The sequence below is a fragment of the Sarcophilus harrisii genome, chromosome 3 (genome assembly GCF_902635505.1).
Source record: "Sarcophilus harrisii chromosome 3, mSarHar1.11, whole genome shotgun sequence".
Classification (NCBI taxonomy): domain Eukaryota; kingdom Metazoa; phylum Chordata; class Mammalia; order Dasyuromorphia; family Dasyuridae; genus Sarcophilus; species Sarcophilus harrisii.
In genome coordinates this window covers 191,734,999-191,755,371 of record NC_045428.1, presented here as the reverse complement: position 1 = coordinate 191,755,371, position 20,373 = coordinate 191,734,999, and the positions used below count along the sequence as shown (strand labels likewise).

The 20,373-nt window shown below is 34.9% G+C and overlaps 1 protein-coding gene across 17 annotated transcripts in view; it reads left to right on the top strand.

Moving 5' to 3' along the window:
- The window catches only part of NSUN3 (NOP2/Sun RNA methyltransferase 3), a 351,925-nt gene that overhangs the window by 50,209 nt on the left and 281,343 nt on the right, over window positions 1-20,373 (top strand). For 9 of the 17 annotated variants that reach the window (XR_004232888.1, XR_004232887.1, XR_004232886.1 and 6 more), the window contains exon 6: window positions 11,450-11,528. The exons of 7 other annotated variants lie outside the window; for them this stretch is intronic. Coding sequence is in view for 7 of the 10 variants with exons in the window: in XM_031958893.1 (XP_031814753.1) it covers window positions 11,450-11,528 (79 nt within the window). In the remaining 3 variants the exon portion in view is untranslated. Of the gene's footprint in view, window positions 1-11,449; window positions 11,739-20,373 lie in introns of those variants that run through there. One more of the 17 variants, XM_003766785.4, reaches the window with a different exon arrangement.

Here is a 20,373-nt window from a genome sequence, read left to right as displayed (position 1 = left end):
GCCCTTCTGAACTCTACACTATCTCTTTGGATCCTGGCAGGGTGGGCTCAAACTTCAAGCACTGACCTATCAATTTACCAAGTTTGCTTCTTAATGTGACACACCTGGTAATGAGCTGTCTTTCTTGTAGCATGTGGTATCTTGACTTCTGGGTTATCTGTCAGGCTGGTTTCCAGGCATTCCTTTGAGCACTGCTGGTTTGGATTCTGGGGTCCAGTATTCTGTCAGCTCACTTTCTCAAACTTTCACATATTACAAAGTTGAAATAAAACCCAGGACAGCAGAGTCACAAGAGAAGTAACAGCTTCAGGACCATACTTCCCGAGCTGTGTATTGGAAGCCAGGTTAAGGACACAGGGAACTAGAAGAAAGAGGCTGGCTCCAGCTCTGTGACCACCTCTCTGCAACAACAGAGCCTCATGCCCTTGGGCTTCACTGCAGCTTCAGATAGCAGAGGGTTTAAGACCTCTCTCTCCTAGGCCTGCCTCATCACACTCTAATGTCTTTTGGAAGCTTTTCTGTCTCTTCAGCTATTTCAGTTCAGTCTTGCCTTCTTTTCTCACACAGTAAGAAGAACTAAAACAGCCAGAATATTTTTGCTTGCTTTGAATTGGGGAGTAGAAACTTTGCTTTGCTTCACAACTTTCATTTTTTATTTATTTATTTATTTATTATTTTTTTTTAATAGCCTTTTATTTACAGGTTATATGCATGGGTAACTTTACAGCATTAACAATTGCCAAACCTCCTGTTCCAATTTTTCACCTCTTACCCCCCCAACCCCTCCCCTAGATGGCAGGATGACCAGTAGATGTTAAATATATTAAAATATAAATTAGATACACAATAAGTATACATGACCAAAACATTATTTTGCTGTATAAAAAGAATCAGACTCTGAAATATTGTACAATTAGCTTGTGAAGGAAATCAAAAATGCAGGTGGGCATAAATATAGGGATTGGGAATTCAATGTAATGGTTTTTAGTCATCTCCCAGAGTTCTTTCTCTGGGCGTAGCTGGTTCAGTTCATTACTGCTCCATTGGAAATGATTTGGTTGATCTCGTTACTGAGGATGGCCAGGTCCATCAGAACTGGTCATCATATAGTATTGTTGTTTGCTTCACAACTTTCAGAAGCAGATTCCCTCACCTCTTTTATAAGGGCTGACAGCAGGAAAAGACTCTCTGGAGCCCCAAGCAGATCTAGCCAATGCCTTTTACTAGTGTTCCCAGTGGCTTTCAGGAAACAGTTGATGTCGATGATAACTGAAGAGATAGTAATTAGTCATCCTTGATGAATTCAAGTCATCTGAACTACATGAATTATATCCTTAGATCCAAAAACAGCTGGTTAGATGTGATTGAGACAGTGTCAATGATATTTGAAAGATCATAGGAAAAATAAAAACAGGTACCACAAGTTTGGAGAAGGAAAATTTTCGTGATTTTAAAAAAAGAGAAGTGAGACTTTAAACTATACACTAGTGAGTTTGACTTGCAGTCCTAGGAGAATATTAGAAGATAGCAATAAAGAAATAATTTTCTAAAATCTACAGTTGGAAACAATGATTGCAAAAATATCACGACTTTTTCTAAGGACAGATTATGCCATATTAGTCTCATTGTATTTTGACACAATTTCTGAGCTAGCATTTGAAAGGAATATTGCAGATATACTTTATCTAGATTTTAGTAAAGCTTTTGATAAAGTTATCTCATCTTATTCTTGGTGGACAATGTGGAGAAATATGGACTAGATAATAACTGGTGGAATCAGGGTTGGCTGGATGGCCAGATTCAAAGATGGGTCTCCAATGGAGTATTCTAGGAATCTGTACCTATGCCTATGCTGTTCAAAATTTTAACAGTGACTTGGATAACTACATATATTGTTGGCTTATTAAATTTATAAATAGCAGAAAGCTGAGAGAGATGGCTAGCACAGTTGACAAATGTTCAGATCTGAAAGGATTTTACTGGGCCAAATCATTGAAAAAGATACAATAAGATGAAACTAAATTGGAATCATTCTAAAGTGTTACATTTGAGTTTTTAAAAGTCAGCTTTATTAGTGCAAGCTGAGGAAAGCATAATTAGCAGTTCATCTGAATTTTGGTGATCTGCAAGCTCAATATGAGTCAACAGTGTGATGTAGCTTCCAAAAAAGCTAATATGACCATGGGCTCTATTGTGAAGCATAACTTCCAGAATAAGGGAAGTAATAATATCATTGCTCTCTATCAGACCTTACCTGGAGTTTTTTGTTTCATTCTGGCCACGCTAGTTAAGGACATTGACATCAACAACTTTTATTGTTCAGAATAGGACAAACGAGATATTAAATGTTCTTGAGTCCTTGTCATATGAGGACAAATGTGAAGACCTGGGAATGGATAACCTGGTAATAGTATGAATACTTTCTTCAAATACTTAAAGGAATATAATGTTAAAAAGGGATAACACTTGTTCTGAAGAAGCAATAGAGAAAAGTTATGAAGGGGCAAATTTAGGCTTACTTTCAGGAAACAAGTTCCTAATAATTAGAGCTTGTCCTATGTGAAATGGAATATCTAGAGAGGTAGTAGAATCTTCCACCTCAGAAAAAGTCAAAAGATTGATTAAGGATTCATTAGACATGTAGAGATTTCAATTGTATATGAGCTAAACTAAAAGGCCATTAGATCCATTCTCACTCTCAAATTCTATGATTCTCTTTATGGTATTGTTAAATAGTTATTTTGCTGATTAAATTTGTTATTTTATTTTTCTATTTATGTGGCATTATTCAGGTTACTTGATCCCTTGAGAGAAACTCTGATATATGATAGTATGTCAGTACTTGGTAAGACTGCCTAGTTGCATAATATCCACATGATCTTTCATCATTAATATCTGTCAATATGAATTTTATCATTTCATGAAATTAACATTGACTATTTTAGGAAGTATCTTTGACCTTTTCAAACAGTCTTATGGAACTTTAAAAATCCATAGCTGCCATAAGGAAGAAAAAAAATTATAATATAGGCAACCAGAAAATCCCCCAAATTATATAGTATTCCAAAAAAGAGTGTTCTAGGATCCTGCAGTTCACCATTATAGTAGTGAAAGAGACTTGTCACATAATTTCTATTTAGAAACTAACATTGCTAGTTGTAGCCCAACAATTTACTTTTAGATAGCTACATTATAAACTTTGGAGTAAAAAAAAAGTCAGAATACATAGCTAATTTGATTAGCTTTGAGCAGCTAGTGGCACATTGGATAGAGAGCTGAGACTGGCATCAGGAAGAAATATCTTTATGAATTAAATTCTGGCCTTAGACACTAATTGTGTGACCCTGGGCAAGTCACTTACCCCTGTTTGCCTTAGTTTGCTCATTTATAAAATGTGTTAGAGAAAGAAATGGCAAACCACTTCAGTTTCTTTGCTAAGGAAACTCTACGTAGAGATATGAAGAGTCAGACACAACTAAAAAAAAACTGAAGCCCAACAACATAATGTTGATGAATGTATTTCTTTTGGATGTATGTCATAACATGGAATCATAATGATTTGGCTGTAGCCTTAGCAGTTGTGGGACAGTGACTAAAATATATTTTTGAGATTTCTGTATCGGTATCTTTTGCTTGGATACTATTGTATAATCTGACTTCTTTAAGATTAGTTAATGACATAAAAGGTAATGACATCCATATTTTCATATTTTTTTTTGTGGTTCCTCTGTGGTGTAGTTTAAGCATCAGAGGCAATGAATGAGACTATAATAGAGACTTCTTTAGTGCTTGGGAGTTGGACTAGATAATCTAGAAGTCCATCTGTAGTACTGTGACAGCTAGACAGATGAAGAGGGACATGGTTTGTCACATAGTTGATTGTCAAATCTCAATATATATATGGAGACTCTCTCAAAGTTCCTTAAACCTTTTACATCATTAGGCATCTTCCTAGCTAAGACTTTTACCTCTAATTTTCCTAAGAAAGTAGAACTTATTTTCATAAGTTCTCTACTTCATTTCAGAATCCATTTAATATCATCCTTCAACTATCTTCTCCTATACTCTCATCTCTGAGAAAAGAAGAAAGGAAAGAAACAGAAACATATATTTGTTCAACAGGACCATGTTTTAAATTAAAATCAATCTGATTCTTATTGATTGGCCATCAATAGGTCCCAGGCCAAGCCCCATTTGATCATTGTTTGGAACCTGATTGACTCAGATTAAATGTAAATAGCAATTATTTCTGCTTTGGCCAGAAACTCTGAGGAATCTTCCTCTCCCATATATATCTTTATTTAGATTTTTGGGGGGACTAATTTATTGCTTTTTTTAAAAAACAACCAGTCATGCATAGCATTTGTTAATTTATAAAGTTAAATGATCACATTGTTAACTTATCTATTGACTGTTAAAGGCTGGATTGAGATAACTTCAACATGCTCTTTTTGGTTAGTTTGTATAGTTAGTCAAATATTATTTGCTAAGATGAAAAAGATGCAAAATTGCAAATAAAAAACAGAATATATTCAATTTCAACAAAAGGAACATTGAATTATGATAGAATTAACCAAACAAGGCGGAGCCAAGATGGTGGAGGTGACACACGTTTCTCTCTGACCTTCTCTACAATCCTCACACTAATTATGAAATCCAGCCTCTGAATTTTCTGGACTGGCAGAACCCACAAATATTGGGAGCGCAACAAATTATCACCAGAAGATAATTTCGAAGATTGCCAGAAAAGGTCTCTTTTGGAAATGGGAAGGAGGCAGCCAGTGCAATCAGCTGAGTACAAATTCCAGCACAGACAATGCAAAATGCAGTCTCTATGTGGTGGTGCAGATTCCACTTTGCAGAGAATTTATGGAGGAAACAGACCAGAAAAGTCCCGTTTCAATTGGAAACAGGAGGGAAGCATCTTTACACAAACAGCTGACCACAAATGGCAGCACAGACAGCAGACAGTGCAGAGTCCTGGGGTGTTGCTAACTCCGTGGGTGTTGCTGATTCCATGGAGTGGGGCAGACTCCATGTGGCAGAGAATCTACAGGGAGGAATCTACAGAAATCTACAGCAGTGTTAACTACTGTGCTCTGATTGCAAGCCAATAGATCAGCAGAGAAATTATAAAACATCCAACACAAACACAAAAGATCAATAGTGAACCCAAAAATACAAGAATCTCACAGGACCTGGCCACACTCACCCAGTTCCAGGAGTGAATCAGCATTGATTGACCCAGCAGCTGCATCTGCTTGGAAAATCTCTGCTGCCCTAAAAGCAGACCTTAACTTTAAAAAAAAAAAAAAAAAATGAGTAAAAAATAAAGAGGACTCTGATGATAGTTTCTGAGGCAAAAGAGAAGAACAGATTTCAAATCCTGAGGACACTAAAGGCAGATTATCTCCAGATGAAGCCCCAAAAGGTGATATACCCTGATCCCCATCACACAAGGCTCTCCTAGAAGAAATTTAAAAGGATCTTAAAAGAGCTAGAAGAAAAATGGGAAAAGGAAATGAAAAATTTGCAAGAGGGTTTGGAACAAGCAACACAGAAATTAAAGAAAATTCACTACAGAATTGACTTAGTGAAATGGAAAAAGCATGTAACTCATTAAAAGATAGATTTGATAAAATGGAAAAAAGCAACTCCCAGAAAAACAGAATTTGTGAAACAAAAAAAGAAAATAACTCCTTAAAAAAGCAATTTGTGAAATGGGAAAAAAAAAAATTAACTCCTTAAAAAACAGAATTTGTGAAATGAAAAAAAAAATCCATAGAACAAAACAACTCATTTAAAAATTCAATTGAACAAATACAAAAAAGTAAATGAAAATAATTCATTAAAAATCACAGTTGAACAAATGGGAAATGAATGATTCCATGAGACAACAAGAATCACTCGAGCAAAACCAAAAAAGTGAAAAAACAGGAAAAAAAAAAATTGGGAAAACAACTGACCTGGAAAATAGATCTAGGAGAGACAATTTAAGGATTATTGGACTCCCTGGAATACATAGTGGGGAAAAAAAAAGAGTCTAGACACTGTCTTTCCGGAAAGCATCAAAGAGAACTGCCCAGTTATCATAGAAACAGAAGGTAAAATGACCATTGAAAGAATTCACTCAATACTTCCTGGAAGAGACCCCAAAATTAAAACCCCAAGGAATATCATAACTAAATTTGAGAACTATTGGACCAAGGAAAAAATATTACAAGAAGCCAGAAACAATTCAGATACTGAGGAGTCACAATAAGGATTACTTGGGAGCTAGCACCTTCCACTTCAAAGGATGGAAGGGCCTGGAATATGATATTCCAAAGGGTGAAGAAACTTGGAATGCAGCCAAGAATAAATTACCCTGCTAAATTGAGCTTTTTCTTTCAGGGAAGAAGATGGATATTCAGTGAAACTGGTGGATTCCATTTATTTTTTATGAAAAAACCAGAGCTAAACAAACAAAAAAAAAATTGATCTCCAAATATAGAACTCAAGAGAAGCATAAAAAGGTAAAAAGAAAAAAAAAAGTCTTGAGAACTCTATTTCTATTATGGGTAAACATTAAGAGTACATGTATAATCTGATTTTACTGATATAAAAAAGAAATGAGATGGAAAGGGGATTGTAACAGGAAAAAAAAAGGGGAAAGTGCAGGTAAAATGAGGGAAATTACATCTCATGAAGAGGCAAAGAAAACATTATAATTGGGGGAAAGAAGGGAGAGTGATGAATATTGTGTGAATCTTACTGTCATCAGATTTGACCCAAAGAAAGAATATTAGATATATTTGGTTTCACCGAGAAACATCTCATCTTATAGAAAAGTGGGAGGGGAAAGGGGAAAAGGGAAGGGGTAGGTTAAATAGAAGGGAAAAGAGAAATAGTAGGGGAAAGGTATAAGAAAAGAGGAGGATCTCTAAAGGGGGAGGACTGTTTGAGGCAAGTAGTGCTCATAAGTAAAATACTGGGGAGGAGGAAAAGGGGAAGAGGAAAGAGAAAAGTATAATTTTGGGGGGTTAATAAGATGGCAGGAAATACAGAATTAAGTAATTTTAACCATAAATGTAAATGGGGTGAACTCTCCCATAAAGCAGAAGCAACTAGCAGACTGGATTAAAAGCCAGAATCCTACAATATGTTATTTACAAGAAATATTTAAAGCGGAGTGATACATACAAATAAAGGTAAAAGGCTGAAGCAGAATCTATTATGCTTCATATGAAGGGGGGAAAAAAGGAGGTGTAGCCATCCTGATCTCAGATCAAGCAAAAGCAAAAGAGATAAAGAAGGAAACTATATCTTGTTAAAGGGTACCATAGATAACAAAGCAATATCAATATTAAACATATATGCACCAAGTGGTATAGTGTATAAATTTCTAAAGGAGAAGTTAAGAGAGTTGCAAGAAGAAAGAGATAGCAAAACTATAATAGGGGGAAATCTCGACCTTGCTCTCTGAGAACTAGATAAATCAAATCACAAATAAGAAAGAAATTAAAGAGGTAAATAGAGTATTAGAAAAACTAGACATGTTATATCTTTGGAGAAAATTGAATGGAGACAGGAGTACACTTTCTTCTTGGCAGTTCATGGAACCTATATAAAAATTGACCATGTTTTGGGACATAAAGACCTCAAAATCAAATGCAGAAAGGCAGAAATAGTAAGTGCATTTTTTTTTCAGATCATGATGCAATAAAAATTACATTCAATAAAGGGCCAGGGGAAAATATGTATAAAAATTTTGGAATCTAAATAAAATCTCTCATCCTAAAGAATGAATGGGTGAAGCAGCAAAACATAGACACAATTTCACCCCAAAAAATGACAATAATGAGATGACATACCAAAATTTGTGGGAGGCAGCAACATCAGTAAAAAGGGGAAATTTTATGTTTCTAGATGCTTACTTGGATAAAATAGTGAAAGAGAAGATCAGTAAATTGGGCTTGCAACTAAAAAAGCCAAAAAAAAGAACCAATTAAAAACCCCCAATCAAATGCCAAACTTGAAATTCTAAAAAAAAAGGAGAGATCAATAAAATTGAAACTAAAAAAAAAAAAAACTATTGAATTAATAAATAAAGCTAAGAGTTGGTTTTATGAAAAAAAGTAACAAAATATATAAAGCTTTAGTTAATTTGATTAGGAAAAAAAAGGAAAATCAAATTGTTAGTCTCAAAAATGAAAAGGGAGAATATCTAGCAATAAAGAGGAAACTACAGCAATTATCAGGAGTTACTTTGCCCAATTTTATGTCAATAAATTTGACAATCTAAGTGAAATGGAGCAATACGTACAAAAATATAGATTGCCTAGATTAACAGAAGAGGATATAAATGACTTAAATAGTCTCATTTTAGAAAAAGAAATAGAACAAATTATTAATCAACTCCCCAAGAAAAAATCTCCAGGACTAAATGGATTTACATGTGAATTCTACAGAACATTTAAAGAATAATTAACTCAAATACTATATAAACTATTTGAAAAAATAGGGAATGAAGGACTCCTTTTATGACACAGACATGGTACTGATACCTAAACCAAGTAGGATGAAAACAGAAAATTATAGACCAATCTCCCCAATGAATATTGATGCAACAACCTAAATAAAATATTTGGAAAGAGATTACAGATAATCTCCAGGATAATACACCATGACCAAGTAGGATTTATACCAGAAATATAGGGATGGTTCAATATTAGGAAAATTATTAGTGTAATTGACTACATCAATAACAAATTAACAAAAACCATATGATTATCTCAATAGATGCAGAAAAAGCATTTGATAAAATCTAACACCCATTCCTATTAAAAACACTAGAGAATATAGGAATAAATGGACTTTTCCTTAAAATAGTCTATTTTAAACCATCAAAAAGTATGTGTAATGGGGATAAACTGGAACCATTCCCAATAAGATCAAGGGTGAAACATGATTGCCCACTATCACCCTTGCTATTCAATATTGTATTAGAAATGTTAGCCTTGGCAATAAGAGAAGAAAAAGAGGTTAAAGGAATTAGAGTAGATAATGAAACCAAATCATAGTTCTTTGCAGATGATATGATGGTGTACTTAGAGAACCCCAGAGAATCAACTAAAAAGCTATCAGAAATAATCCAACTTTAACAAAGTTGCAGGATACAAAATAAATCCACATAAATCATCAGCATTCTTATACATCATTAATAAAATCCAACAGCAAGCGATACAAAGAGAGATTCCATTTAAAGTAACTGTTAATAGTATAAAATATTTGGGAATCTAACTGCCAACGGAAAGTCAGGAACTACATAAGCAAAACGACAAAACATTTTCCACACAAGTAAAGGCAGATATAAATAGAAAAATATCAAGTGTTCATGGATCGGTCAAGCAAATATAATAAATATGACAATATTCCCCAAACCAATATATTTATTTAGCATTATACCAATCAAACGTCCAAGAAACTATTTTACTGAACTAGAAAAAATAACAAAGTTCATCTGGAAGAACAAAAGGTCAAGAATTTCGAAGGAATTATTAAAGAGAAAAGCAAATGAAGGTGCCCTAGCTGTACCAGATCTAAAACTATATTATAAAGCAGTGGTCATCAAAACTATTTGGTACTGGCTAAGAAATAGAGAAGTTGATCAGGTTAGGTTCACAGAACAAAATAGCCAATGACTATAACATGTATTTGACAAGCCTGAAGGCCCCATCTTTTGGAATAAAAATTCACCATTTGACAAAACCTACTGGGAAAATTGGAAACGAGTATGGCAAAAAGTAGGCATTAACCCACACTTAACACCATATACCAAGATAAAGTCAAAATGGGTTCATGATCTAGGCATAAAGAATGAGATTATAGATAAATTAGAAGAACATAGGATAGTTTACCTCTCAGACCTCAGGAGGAAGGAATTTGTGACCAAAGAAGAACTAGAGATCATTATTGGTCACAAAAAAGAAAATTTTGATTATATCAAGTTAAAAAGTTTTTGTACAAACAAAACTAATGCAGACAAGATTAGAAGGGAAGCAATTAACTGGGAAACATTTTTACATCCAAAGGATCTGATAAAGGCCTCATTTGTAAAGTATATAGAGAATTGACTCAAATTTATTATAGTTCAAGCCATTCTCCATTTGATAAATGGTCAAAGGATATCAACAGACAATTTTCAGATGAAGAAATTGAAAGTATTTGTAGGCATATGAAAAGATGCTCCAAATCACTATTGATCAGAGAAATGCAAATGAAGATAACTCTGAGATACCACTACACACCTGTCAGAATGGCTGTGATGACAGGAAAAGATAATGGCAAATGTTGGAGGGAATATGGGAAAACTGGGACGCTGATACAGTTTTGGTGGAACTGTGAATGGATTCATCCATTCTGGAGAGCAATTGGAACTATGCTCAAAAAGTTATCAAACCGTGCATATCCTTTGATTTCAGCAGTGTTTGGGGATATAATCCCCAAAAGATCCTAAAGGAGGGAAAGGGACCCACATGTACAAAAACGTTTGTGGCAGCTCTCTTTGTAGTGGCAGGAAACTGGAAATTGAGTGGATGCCCATCAATTGGAAAATGACTGAATAAATTAGGGTATATAAATGTTATGGAATATTATTGTTCTGTAAGAAACGATCAGCAGGGTGATTTCAGAGAGGCTTAGAGAGCCCTACATGAACTGGTACTAAGTGAAATGAGCAGAACCAGGAGATCATTATACACGGTAACAAGACTATACAACAGTCAGTTCTGATGGACGAGGCTCTCTTCAACACTGAGAAGATTCAAACCAGTTCCACTTGTGCAGTGATGAAGAGAGCTATTTACACCCAGAGAGAGAACCATGGAAACAGAGTGTGGAACACAACATACGTAGCATTCTCACTGTCTCTTTTGTTATTTGCTTCCGTTTTGTTTTCTTTCTCAGTTTTTCTTTTTCTTCCTTCTTGATCTGAATTTTCTTGTGTAACAAGTTATCTGTATAAATATGTATACCATATATTTGATCTAACATGTATTTCAACATATTTAACATATATTGGACTACTTGCCAGCTAGGGGAGGTGATGGGGGAAGGAGGGGAAAATTTGAAACTAAAGGTTATGCAAGGGTCAATGTTGGAAAAAGTACCCATGCATATACTTTGTAGAGAAAAAGTTTTAATTTAAAAAAAAAAAATTAACCAAACAAGGACTTTTACATTAATCTTATTTCAAAAATTGGAAAAGCAATAATTATAGAATATGTTAAGCTACAACTTAGACTAGAATTAAAAATTGTAAAAATGACCTAACTTATTCTTAAAAGCTAGATCAGCTTAATTAAGAAATAATTTTTCATTATGTTACTTTTTTTTTCACTTAATAATTTTTGTGTTTTCCTTTAATTTAAATCAACTTTATGTGTTTGTTTTTTCTGATTACTTGTAGATCTGCAATCAAGGCATTACGTCCTGGAGGATCACTGGTTTATTCTACATGCACTCTTTCCAAGGCAGAAAACAGTGATGTAATTGAACAAATCCTAAATTCTCATAATAACATAATCCCAGTGGACATGAAGGAAATGGCCAGTGCAGGGTCTCATGATTTCACATTTGCTTCTAGTGGACAGGAATATGGGTTATTAGTGCTTCCAGACAAAGGTAAACCCTGGGGCCCGATGTTTGTAGCAAAATTAAGGAAATCAGTATCCTGAGGATGTTTTATAAATCATATTGACAGATTGTTTTTTTTTTTAATGTGATCTATATAAAGGAATATGTCAACAATTATGCTGATGCTATTCTTAAATATTTATTACTTAGTCCAGTACAATGAGGTCAAGGGTAGCAATTCCTAATTCGAAATAAACATGAGACAAATTCACAATGGCCATTCTCTTTGGCAAGTGGTAGGTTTATTTAGAAGAAGAGGTTACAGAGAAAATAAAGAGGTAAAATAGGCACAAGGAATAGTGACCAATATGAAATAGAATTGGGAGAACAATAGGGTTAACGTTATCAAGGAAAGGAATTTGAAAGAATCTATGTGCTGTATGTGGTGTTCAAAACAAAAATGATGTGGGGTTTGCCAGATGATGGCAGGCACCAAAAGTTGGAGTTCAGTCATGTGAAGAATTCACAATGGCCATTCTTTTTGGCAAAAGATAGATGTATTTAAGGAAAAGATTACAGACAAAATGAAAGGATGCAATAGACACCAGGATTAATAAATATGAAATAGAGTGAGAGAACATATGAAAGACAATTATTAAAGAAATCTTTTGAAAAGTGGATTTGGGGTCCCTAAAAAGAAGGGGGGGTCTATCAGGCCAGCACTGAAATTTTAATCTCCTCACCCTTTTTAAGTACTATTCTGAAACTGGGAGTGAAATACATTGGTCTGTGGAACTGGAGTGTTACAGAGATGAATTGAAACCAAAGTTTCGTATTGTCATAGAGGTACAAAATTAGTTACTAGGGCACAGTAGCAAATATTAGCACAAAGTCAAATTTTTTTTTTAGGAGTTCAGATTCTTAATTTACTAATTGTCAAGTCAAAGTCAACAAGCATAGGACTTAGTATCTCTTTTTTTTTCTCTTCCTCTTTTTTTATTATTATTTTTTGTTTTTGTAAATTTTTTTTTATTATAATAACTTTTTATTGACAGAACCCATGCCAGGATAATTTTTTTTACAACATTATCCCTTGCACTCACTTCTGTTCCGATTTTTCCCCTCTCTCCTTCCACCCCCTCTCCTAGATGGCAAGCAGTCCTATATATGTTGAATATGTCGCAGTATATCCTAGATACAATCTAGATACAGTATATGTGTGCAGAACCAAACAGTTCTCTTGTTGCACAGGGAGAATTGGATTCAGAAGGTAAATATAACCTGGGAATAAAAACAAAAATGCAAACAGTTTACATTCATTTCTCAGTGTTCTTTCTTTGGGTGTAGCTGCTTCTGTCCATCATTGATAAATTGAAACTGAATTAGGTCTCTTTGTTAAAGAAATCCACTTCCATCAGAATACATCTTCATACAGTATCGTTGTTGAAGTATATAATGATCTCCTGGTTCTGCTTATTTCACTTAGCATCAGTTCATGTAAGTCTCTCCAAGCCTCTCTGTATTCATCCTGCTGGTTATTTCTTACAGAACAATAATATTCCATAACATTCATATACCACAATTTACCCAACCATTCTCCAATTGAAGGGCATCCATTCATTTTCCAGTTTCTAGCCACTACAAACAGGGCTGCCACAAACATTTTGGCACATACAGGTCCCTTTCCCTTCTTTAGTATCTCCTTGGGGTATAAGCCCAGTAGTAGCACTGCTGGGTCAAAGGGTATGCACAGTTTGATAACTTTTTGGGCATAATTCCAGATTGCTCTCCAGAATGGTTGGATTTGTTCACAACTCCACCAACAATGCATCAGTAGGACTTAGTATCTAATAACTTACAGATCATAATAGCATTCACATAGCACTTTGGACATAAGTCATTTGATGATGACAACAACCCTTTGAGATGGGTGCTTTTGTGATACTCATTTCACAGATGAGTGACTTGTCCTGGGTCATACAATTAGTAAATTTCTCAGGTAGTAACTTTTTTTTTTATTATTTTTTTTTATTTTTTGCTTAGACATTTGGGGTTAAGTGACTTGCCTGGGCTGGTCACACAGCCAGAAAGTGTAGTGTCTGAGACCAGATTTGAACTCGGGTCCTTCTGACTTCAGGGCTGGTCCTGTAACAACCGCACCACCTAATTGCCCCTGGGTAGTAACTTTATTATTATTATTATTATTATCATAACTTTTTCTTGGCAGAGCATATATATAGGTAATTTTTTACAGTTATTTCTTGCACTCACTTCTGTTCCAACTTTTCCCTTCCCTCCCTCCACCTCCTTCCCATGCCAGGCAGTCTTATACATGTTAAATATGTTATAGTTATAACACAATATATGTGTGCGGAACCAAAGAGTTCTCTTATTGCACAGGAAGAATTGGATTCAGAAGGTAAAAATAACCTGAGAAGAAAAACAAAAATGTAAACCATTCATACTCATTTCCCAGTGTTCCTTCTCTGGCTATAGCTGATTCTGTCCATCATTGATCAATTGGAACTGAATTAGATCTTCTCTTGTTCAAAGATATCCATTTCCATCAGAATACATCCTCGTACAGTATTGTTGTTGAAGTATATAATGATCTCCTGGTTCTGCTCATTTCACTCAGCATCAGTTCATTTAAGTCTTTCTAAGCCTCTCTGTATTCATCCTTCTGGTCTTTTCTTACAGAACAGTAATATTCCATAACATTCATATACCACAATTTACTCAACCATTCTCCAATTGATGGGCATCCATTCATTTTCCAGTTTCTAGGCACTACAAAAAGGGCTTCCACAAACATTTCGGCACATACAGGTCGCTTTCCCTTCTTTAATATCTCTTTGGGATATAAGCCCAGTAGTAACACTGCTGGATCAAAGGATATGCAGTTTGATAACTTTTTGAGAATAATTCCAGATTGCTCTCCAGAATGGTTGGATTTGTTCATAATTCCACCAACAATGCATCAGTGTCCCAGTTTTACCACATCCCTTTCAACATTCATCATTTTAGCCAATCTGACAGGTGTATAGTGGTATCTAAGAGTTGTCTTAATTTGCCTTTCTCTGATCAGTAGTGATTTGGAACACCCTTTCACATGAGTAGAAATAGTTTCAATTTCATCATCTGAAAATTATTCATATCCTTTTACCATTTATCAATTAAAGAATGGCTTGATTTTTTTATAAATTAGAGTCAATTAGCTTAGCTGTTTGACTTTCAACTAAGAAAACTATGTATGAATTCCATCCCCTTGACAGACTCGGCAATAAGTGAGAATGATTTCTATGAAAAGAACATGATTTTGGGGATCAAGTTAGAAGGGTCTAACCTCAAGAGGAGCTCAAAAAACCATCCTTCAAACTCCTTTTTGCCTAGATGAACAAACTTTCTCATTCTAAAATTCTGTGGCATTTTTCTGGGATGGGTTTTCTAATATATAATGGTCTTCATCTATACCTGGATTCAAACCCGAGAAATAATATGAGTTATTTTGCCTCCCCAACAATTTTTCTTTCAGCTAATCAATCCCATATCAAAGGCTTTATATCTAAAAAGAAAAAAAAAACTTAGAAATCATTGTATCTAATATCTCAGGGCTGATATGGTGGGAGGCAGTAAACAGTGAGATCATGGTTCACTTAATATTAAATAATTTGCTGAATGAATTTTGAAATAATGATTTTTCAGAGAATTTGTAGTTAACTAGAGATCTAACAAATTTGTCTTAGAAGTTCCTTGTATTACTAGACAGTAAAACCTTGATATGGCATCTTATCTAAGCTGTCTTTAGCATTGCGGAAATGATTTTGTTCTTAAAACTACAGACTTGAAAAATAAAAATAGATTTTAGGTTGTTAACACTATCCCTTTCAGCAGAGAGAGCCCAGAGTGGGTTTTTTATTGCACTTTTCCTTTGACTAGAAATGGTTTAAATTTCTTTATCTGAAAAGTGTCAGTTCATATCCTTTGACCATTTATTTATCAATTGGAGAATGGCTTGTATTGTTATAAATTTGAGTCATTTCTCTATATATTTTAGAAATATGGCCTTTATCAGAACCCTTGGATGCAAAATTTTTTTCCCAGTTTATTGCTTCTCTTCTAATCTTGTCTACATTGGTTTTGTTTGTACAAAACTTTTTTAACTTAACTTATTATAATCAAAATTATCCATTTTATATTCCATAAAGTACTCTAGTTGTTTTTTTTTTTGCCACAGATTCCTTCCTTCTCCACAGATATGAAAGGTAGACTATTCTTTGTTCTCTAATTTACTTGTATCACTTTTTATAATTAAATCATGAACCACTTTCGACCTTATCTTGGTATAGAGTGTTAAGTGTGGGTCAATGCCTAGTTTCTGCCATATTCATTTTCAATTTTCCCAGAATTTTTGTCAGATTAGTGAGTTCTTATTCAAAAGTTGTGGTCTTTGGGTTTATTAAACACTAGATTATTATAATCATTGATTATTGTATTTTGTGAAGTGAATCTAACCTATTCCATTGCTTTATGATATAGTTTTAAATCTGGCACAGCTAGGCCAACTTCATTTACATTTTTTTCATTAATTCCTTTGAAATTCTTGACCTTATTTTCTTCCAGATGAACTTTGTTATTTTTTCCAGATCTGTTTTTGGGGAGTTTGATGTTTTAGCAGAACCTCTAATTTATAAACAGGCTAATTGTTTATCAAATGTTAGTGCAGATTGTTGGTGGAACTGTGAATGAATCCAATCATTCTGGAGAGCAATTTGGAACTATGCTCAAGGGGTTGTCAAACTGTGCATACCCTTTGACCCAGCATGTTACTACTGAGCTTATATCCCAAAGAGATCTTAAATGAGGGAAAGGGATCCACATATACAAAAATGTTTGTGGCATCCCTTTTTGTAGTGCCTAGAAACTGGAAACTGAATGGATGCCCATCCATTGGAGAATGGTTGAATAAATTATGGTCTATGATTGTTATGGAATATTATTGTTCTGTAAGAAATGACCAACAGGATGTTTCAGAGAGGCCTGGAGAGGCTTACATGAATTGATGCTAAATGAAATGAGCAGAACCAGGAGATCATTAAACATACCAATAACAAGACTATGTGATGATCAGTTATGATGGATGTGGCTCTCTTCAACAGTGAGATGAAGTTGTTCCAGTTGTTCCGTGATGAAGAGAACCTTATATATTTAGAGAGAGGACTATGGGAACTGAGCGTGGATCACATTATAGCATTTTCATTCTTTTTATTGATGTTTGTTTGCATTTTGTTTTCTTTCTCAAATTTTTTTCCCCTTCTTGATCCAATTTTTCTTGTGCCGCAGATAATTATATAAATATGTATATATATATTGGATTTAACATATATTTTAACATATTTAACATGTATTGGACTACTTGCCTTCCCTAGAAGGGGGTGAAGAGAAGGAGGGAAAAATTTGGAACAGAAAGTTTTGCAAGGGTCAATGTTGAAAAATTACCCATGTTTTGTAAATAAGCTTTAATAAAATTTTTTTAAAATGTCAGTGCAGACCTCATGAGATTGTCTAAGCAAGACCACAGATATAGAACACTTGGTCAATTTCAGAACTCTTCTGTTTCATCTATGTGATTATTACCTGAAAATCCATATGGAAGAGAATCACAGTTTTCATTGGAAAGGGAAGAAATACTCATTAAAAATTAAAGTGAATTGATAAGTTAGTTGAAGTTATATTAAGGTTCCCAAATCCACAATTTAATTAGGGTTAGTTGTACATGATTTTAAGCAGAATGGTTGAAAATCAATTTAAAATATTGGTATAGATCCATTTTTGGAATTAATCTGTAGTGTTTCTGTGACACAGATGTATGTCTATCAGTGGAAAAATATTTTAATATACATTGTTATTTTAAAAAATACAAAAAATTACTTGTATTTTTCCTCATTCGATATAAATTATTTTGGTTGCAAAAGTTTATGCAAGAAGAACCAGTTTTTCAGCAATGGGATAAATTATTTGCTGGATACAATTTCATCCTATTTTCCTCAATGTAAGGGTTCTCTTGTAATAGGCCAGTGTAAGGGTCCATTAGAGAGGTCAGGCAAGCGCAATTGAGATGTAAGTAGGCCAGTGGTCTCAAGGTTCCCAAATGTGAGGAGTTGAATATATAGGGACTTCCTTTGTGGGTGGGACCTCCAGCCACGGCAGGACTCCTAATTACTCTGATCTTGCATCAAGTTCAGGATGTATTCTCCATCATCAATTGGTTTGTGCCTATGACCTCATAGACCCTATGGAGGAAGACTTTCTTTTCCACAGTCCTTTTCCACTTGGAGCTTGGCTTTGGGGAGAAATACTAAGAATGCAGGTCATAGAGTGAGATGTAGACCATGGGAATAAAATCTAAGCTCGTGTGCCAAAATTCTAGAGTACTCTGTTGTGCTCAAACTGTTTCCATATGATCTAGCGGCTAGAGGATTCTGGAGACCTCAGAACAGGTAAGATTTGTAATATTTGCCAGAGTTTCTCTGAATAGACCTAGGAATTAGAATTGATTAGCATTAGTTGAGTGCGAGAATGGCACTTAACAGGCAAGGATTCTTACAACAATGTATTAACTCAGTGTAATTGATAAGACAATGGTTATCTAGTTTAGCATAGTGATTAATATATTGTTCTCTAGTTGAGTACATGTACTTAGTACTTAATATAGTTCTACAAGATTGACACCTATTCTACAAGACTCATACCTATGATGATGTAATTATGATAGAGCAGGGGTCCTCAGACTTTTTAAATAGGGGGCCAGTTCACTATCCCTCAGACTGTTGGAGGGCTGGGCTGGACTATAGTAACAACAAAAACTATGAACAAGTTCCTATGCACACTACATATATCTTATTTTGAAATGAAACAAAATGGGAACAAATACAATATTTAAAATGAAGTAAAGTTAAATCAACAAACATTTCAATGGGAACTATGGGCCTGCTTTTGGCTAATGAGATGGTCAATGTCTGGTTCCATATTTGTCACTGCTAGTTGTAACAAGTGATGCAAGTGGCCATCCGTTAGTCTTGATCTGGTTGGAGATTTCAAATGTTTCATTCTAGAAAAAGTCTGTTCACAGACATAAGGTGCTGCCAAAGATGGTTGCCATTTTGAGTGCATGGTTCGTGAGAGGAGGATATGTCTCAGAGGGGAGAGATGCATAAAAATTATGAAGGCTGCTTGACTTGAATGCATCTTACAGAGAGTCACAATTCTGCAGTTCAGCCAGTTCCATTTGGTAAATTGTATCCACATTTTCAACGTCAATAGAAAATGGGTTACGGAAAAGCTGTATGTCCTGTTCATGGAGATGAAGCTCTTTAAATCTAAATTGGAACTCCTTTTGCAATTTTTCCAGTGAATCCACACATGTTTTGTTTGGGAATGCAATCAGTGCTTTTTCTGCTAACAGATTTTGAGTTGCGGGGTGATGGCAGAAGTTTTCCTCCTTCACTTGTTTGATGAGGAGGCCTAATTTTACTTCAAATGCTTTGATATCACAGATGAGCTTCCCCTTTCCTTGAAGTTGCATATTGAAATTGTTGAGTAGCTCTATTACATTTGTCAGAAAGGCAATCTGTCCATTCTGCATCATTGAGCTTTAGTACTTCTTTGCTTTTTGAAAGCAAAAAAATTGTAATCTGTGGAAGTAAGTCATAGAAACGTTTTAAAACTCTCCCTCGACTCAGCCAATGGACTTCTGTGTGATATAGAACATCTTTATACTCAACATTTAGCTCAGACAGAAATTCCTGAAATTGTCTGTGATTTAGTGCATTAGCTCTAATGAAGTTAACACAAGATACCACATTACACAGCGCTTGTTGGTGGATGAGGCAGTGTATGGCTATTGGATGAGAATGGTTATGTTTCTCCATCTCTTGATTAATGAGAGCAATTACTCCTTTCTTAGGCCCCACCATGCTAGGAGAACCATCAGTTGTCAAGCTGGCTAGTTTAGCCCAGTCCAGCTCCAAACCATTCATAGTTTGGCAAACCTTTTCATAGAATCCTCTCCTGTAGTTGTTCCTTTGATGCTTTGCAATGCAGCAAGCTCTTCTATGACTTCAAAATTATCATTTGTCCCACGAATAAAAATTCGAAGTTGTACAGAATCACGAACATCAATGTTTTCGTCAAGTGCCTAGAAAAAATATGAAATTTTTTTTATGGAGTTTTACAAATGCTGATGCAGATTGTCTCCCATTTCTTCAATCCTCTGTGTAATTGTAAGTCCTGAAAGACTCACTGTACTAAATAAATCTGCCTTCTCTGGACACATCTCTTTGGCAACAGAAAGAAGGCATTCTTTAACAAATTCTCCCTCCACGAATGGTCTTCCAGTGTGTGCTATTAGCTTGGCAACTTGAAAACTTGCTTGCAGTGATGAAATATTTAGCTGCTTCTGTTCAGAGCACCAAGTTGGAAGATGCAATGGATCTCTCTTGCCTCAAAGATAGGGCTTGTAGGCTTTCTTCCAGAGTGTCTGTCTCCAACCCCAGTCTATGTTCCCCCAAAACTCCCTTGAGTCGCTCACTGGAACTGTATTTATGCTACTTCTCTGGGAGTGGGATTGTGGGATATCTCTCAGCATGCTCTCTGAAATCTCCCAAACATGTGAACTCCATTGAGTACTTAGATACTTATGAGCTCTCTAAAGGTGTGAACACAAGCATTGTTTCTATCAGTATTAGCAACTTATCA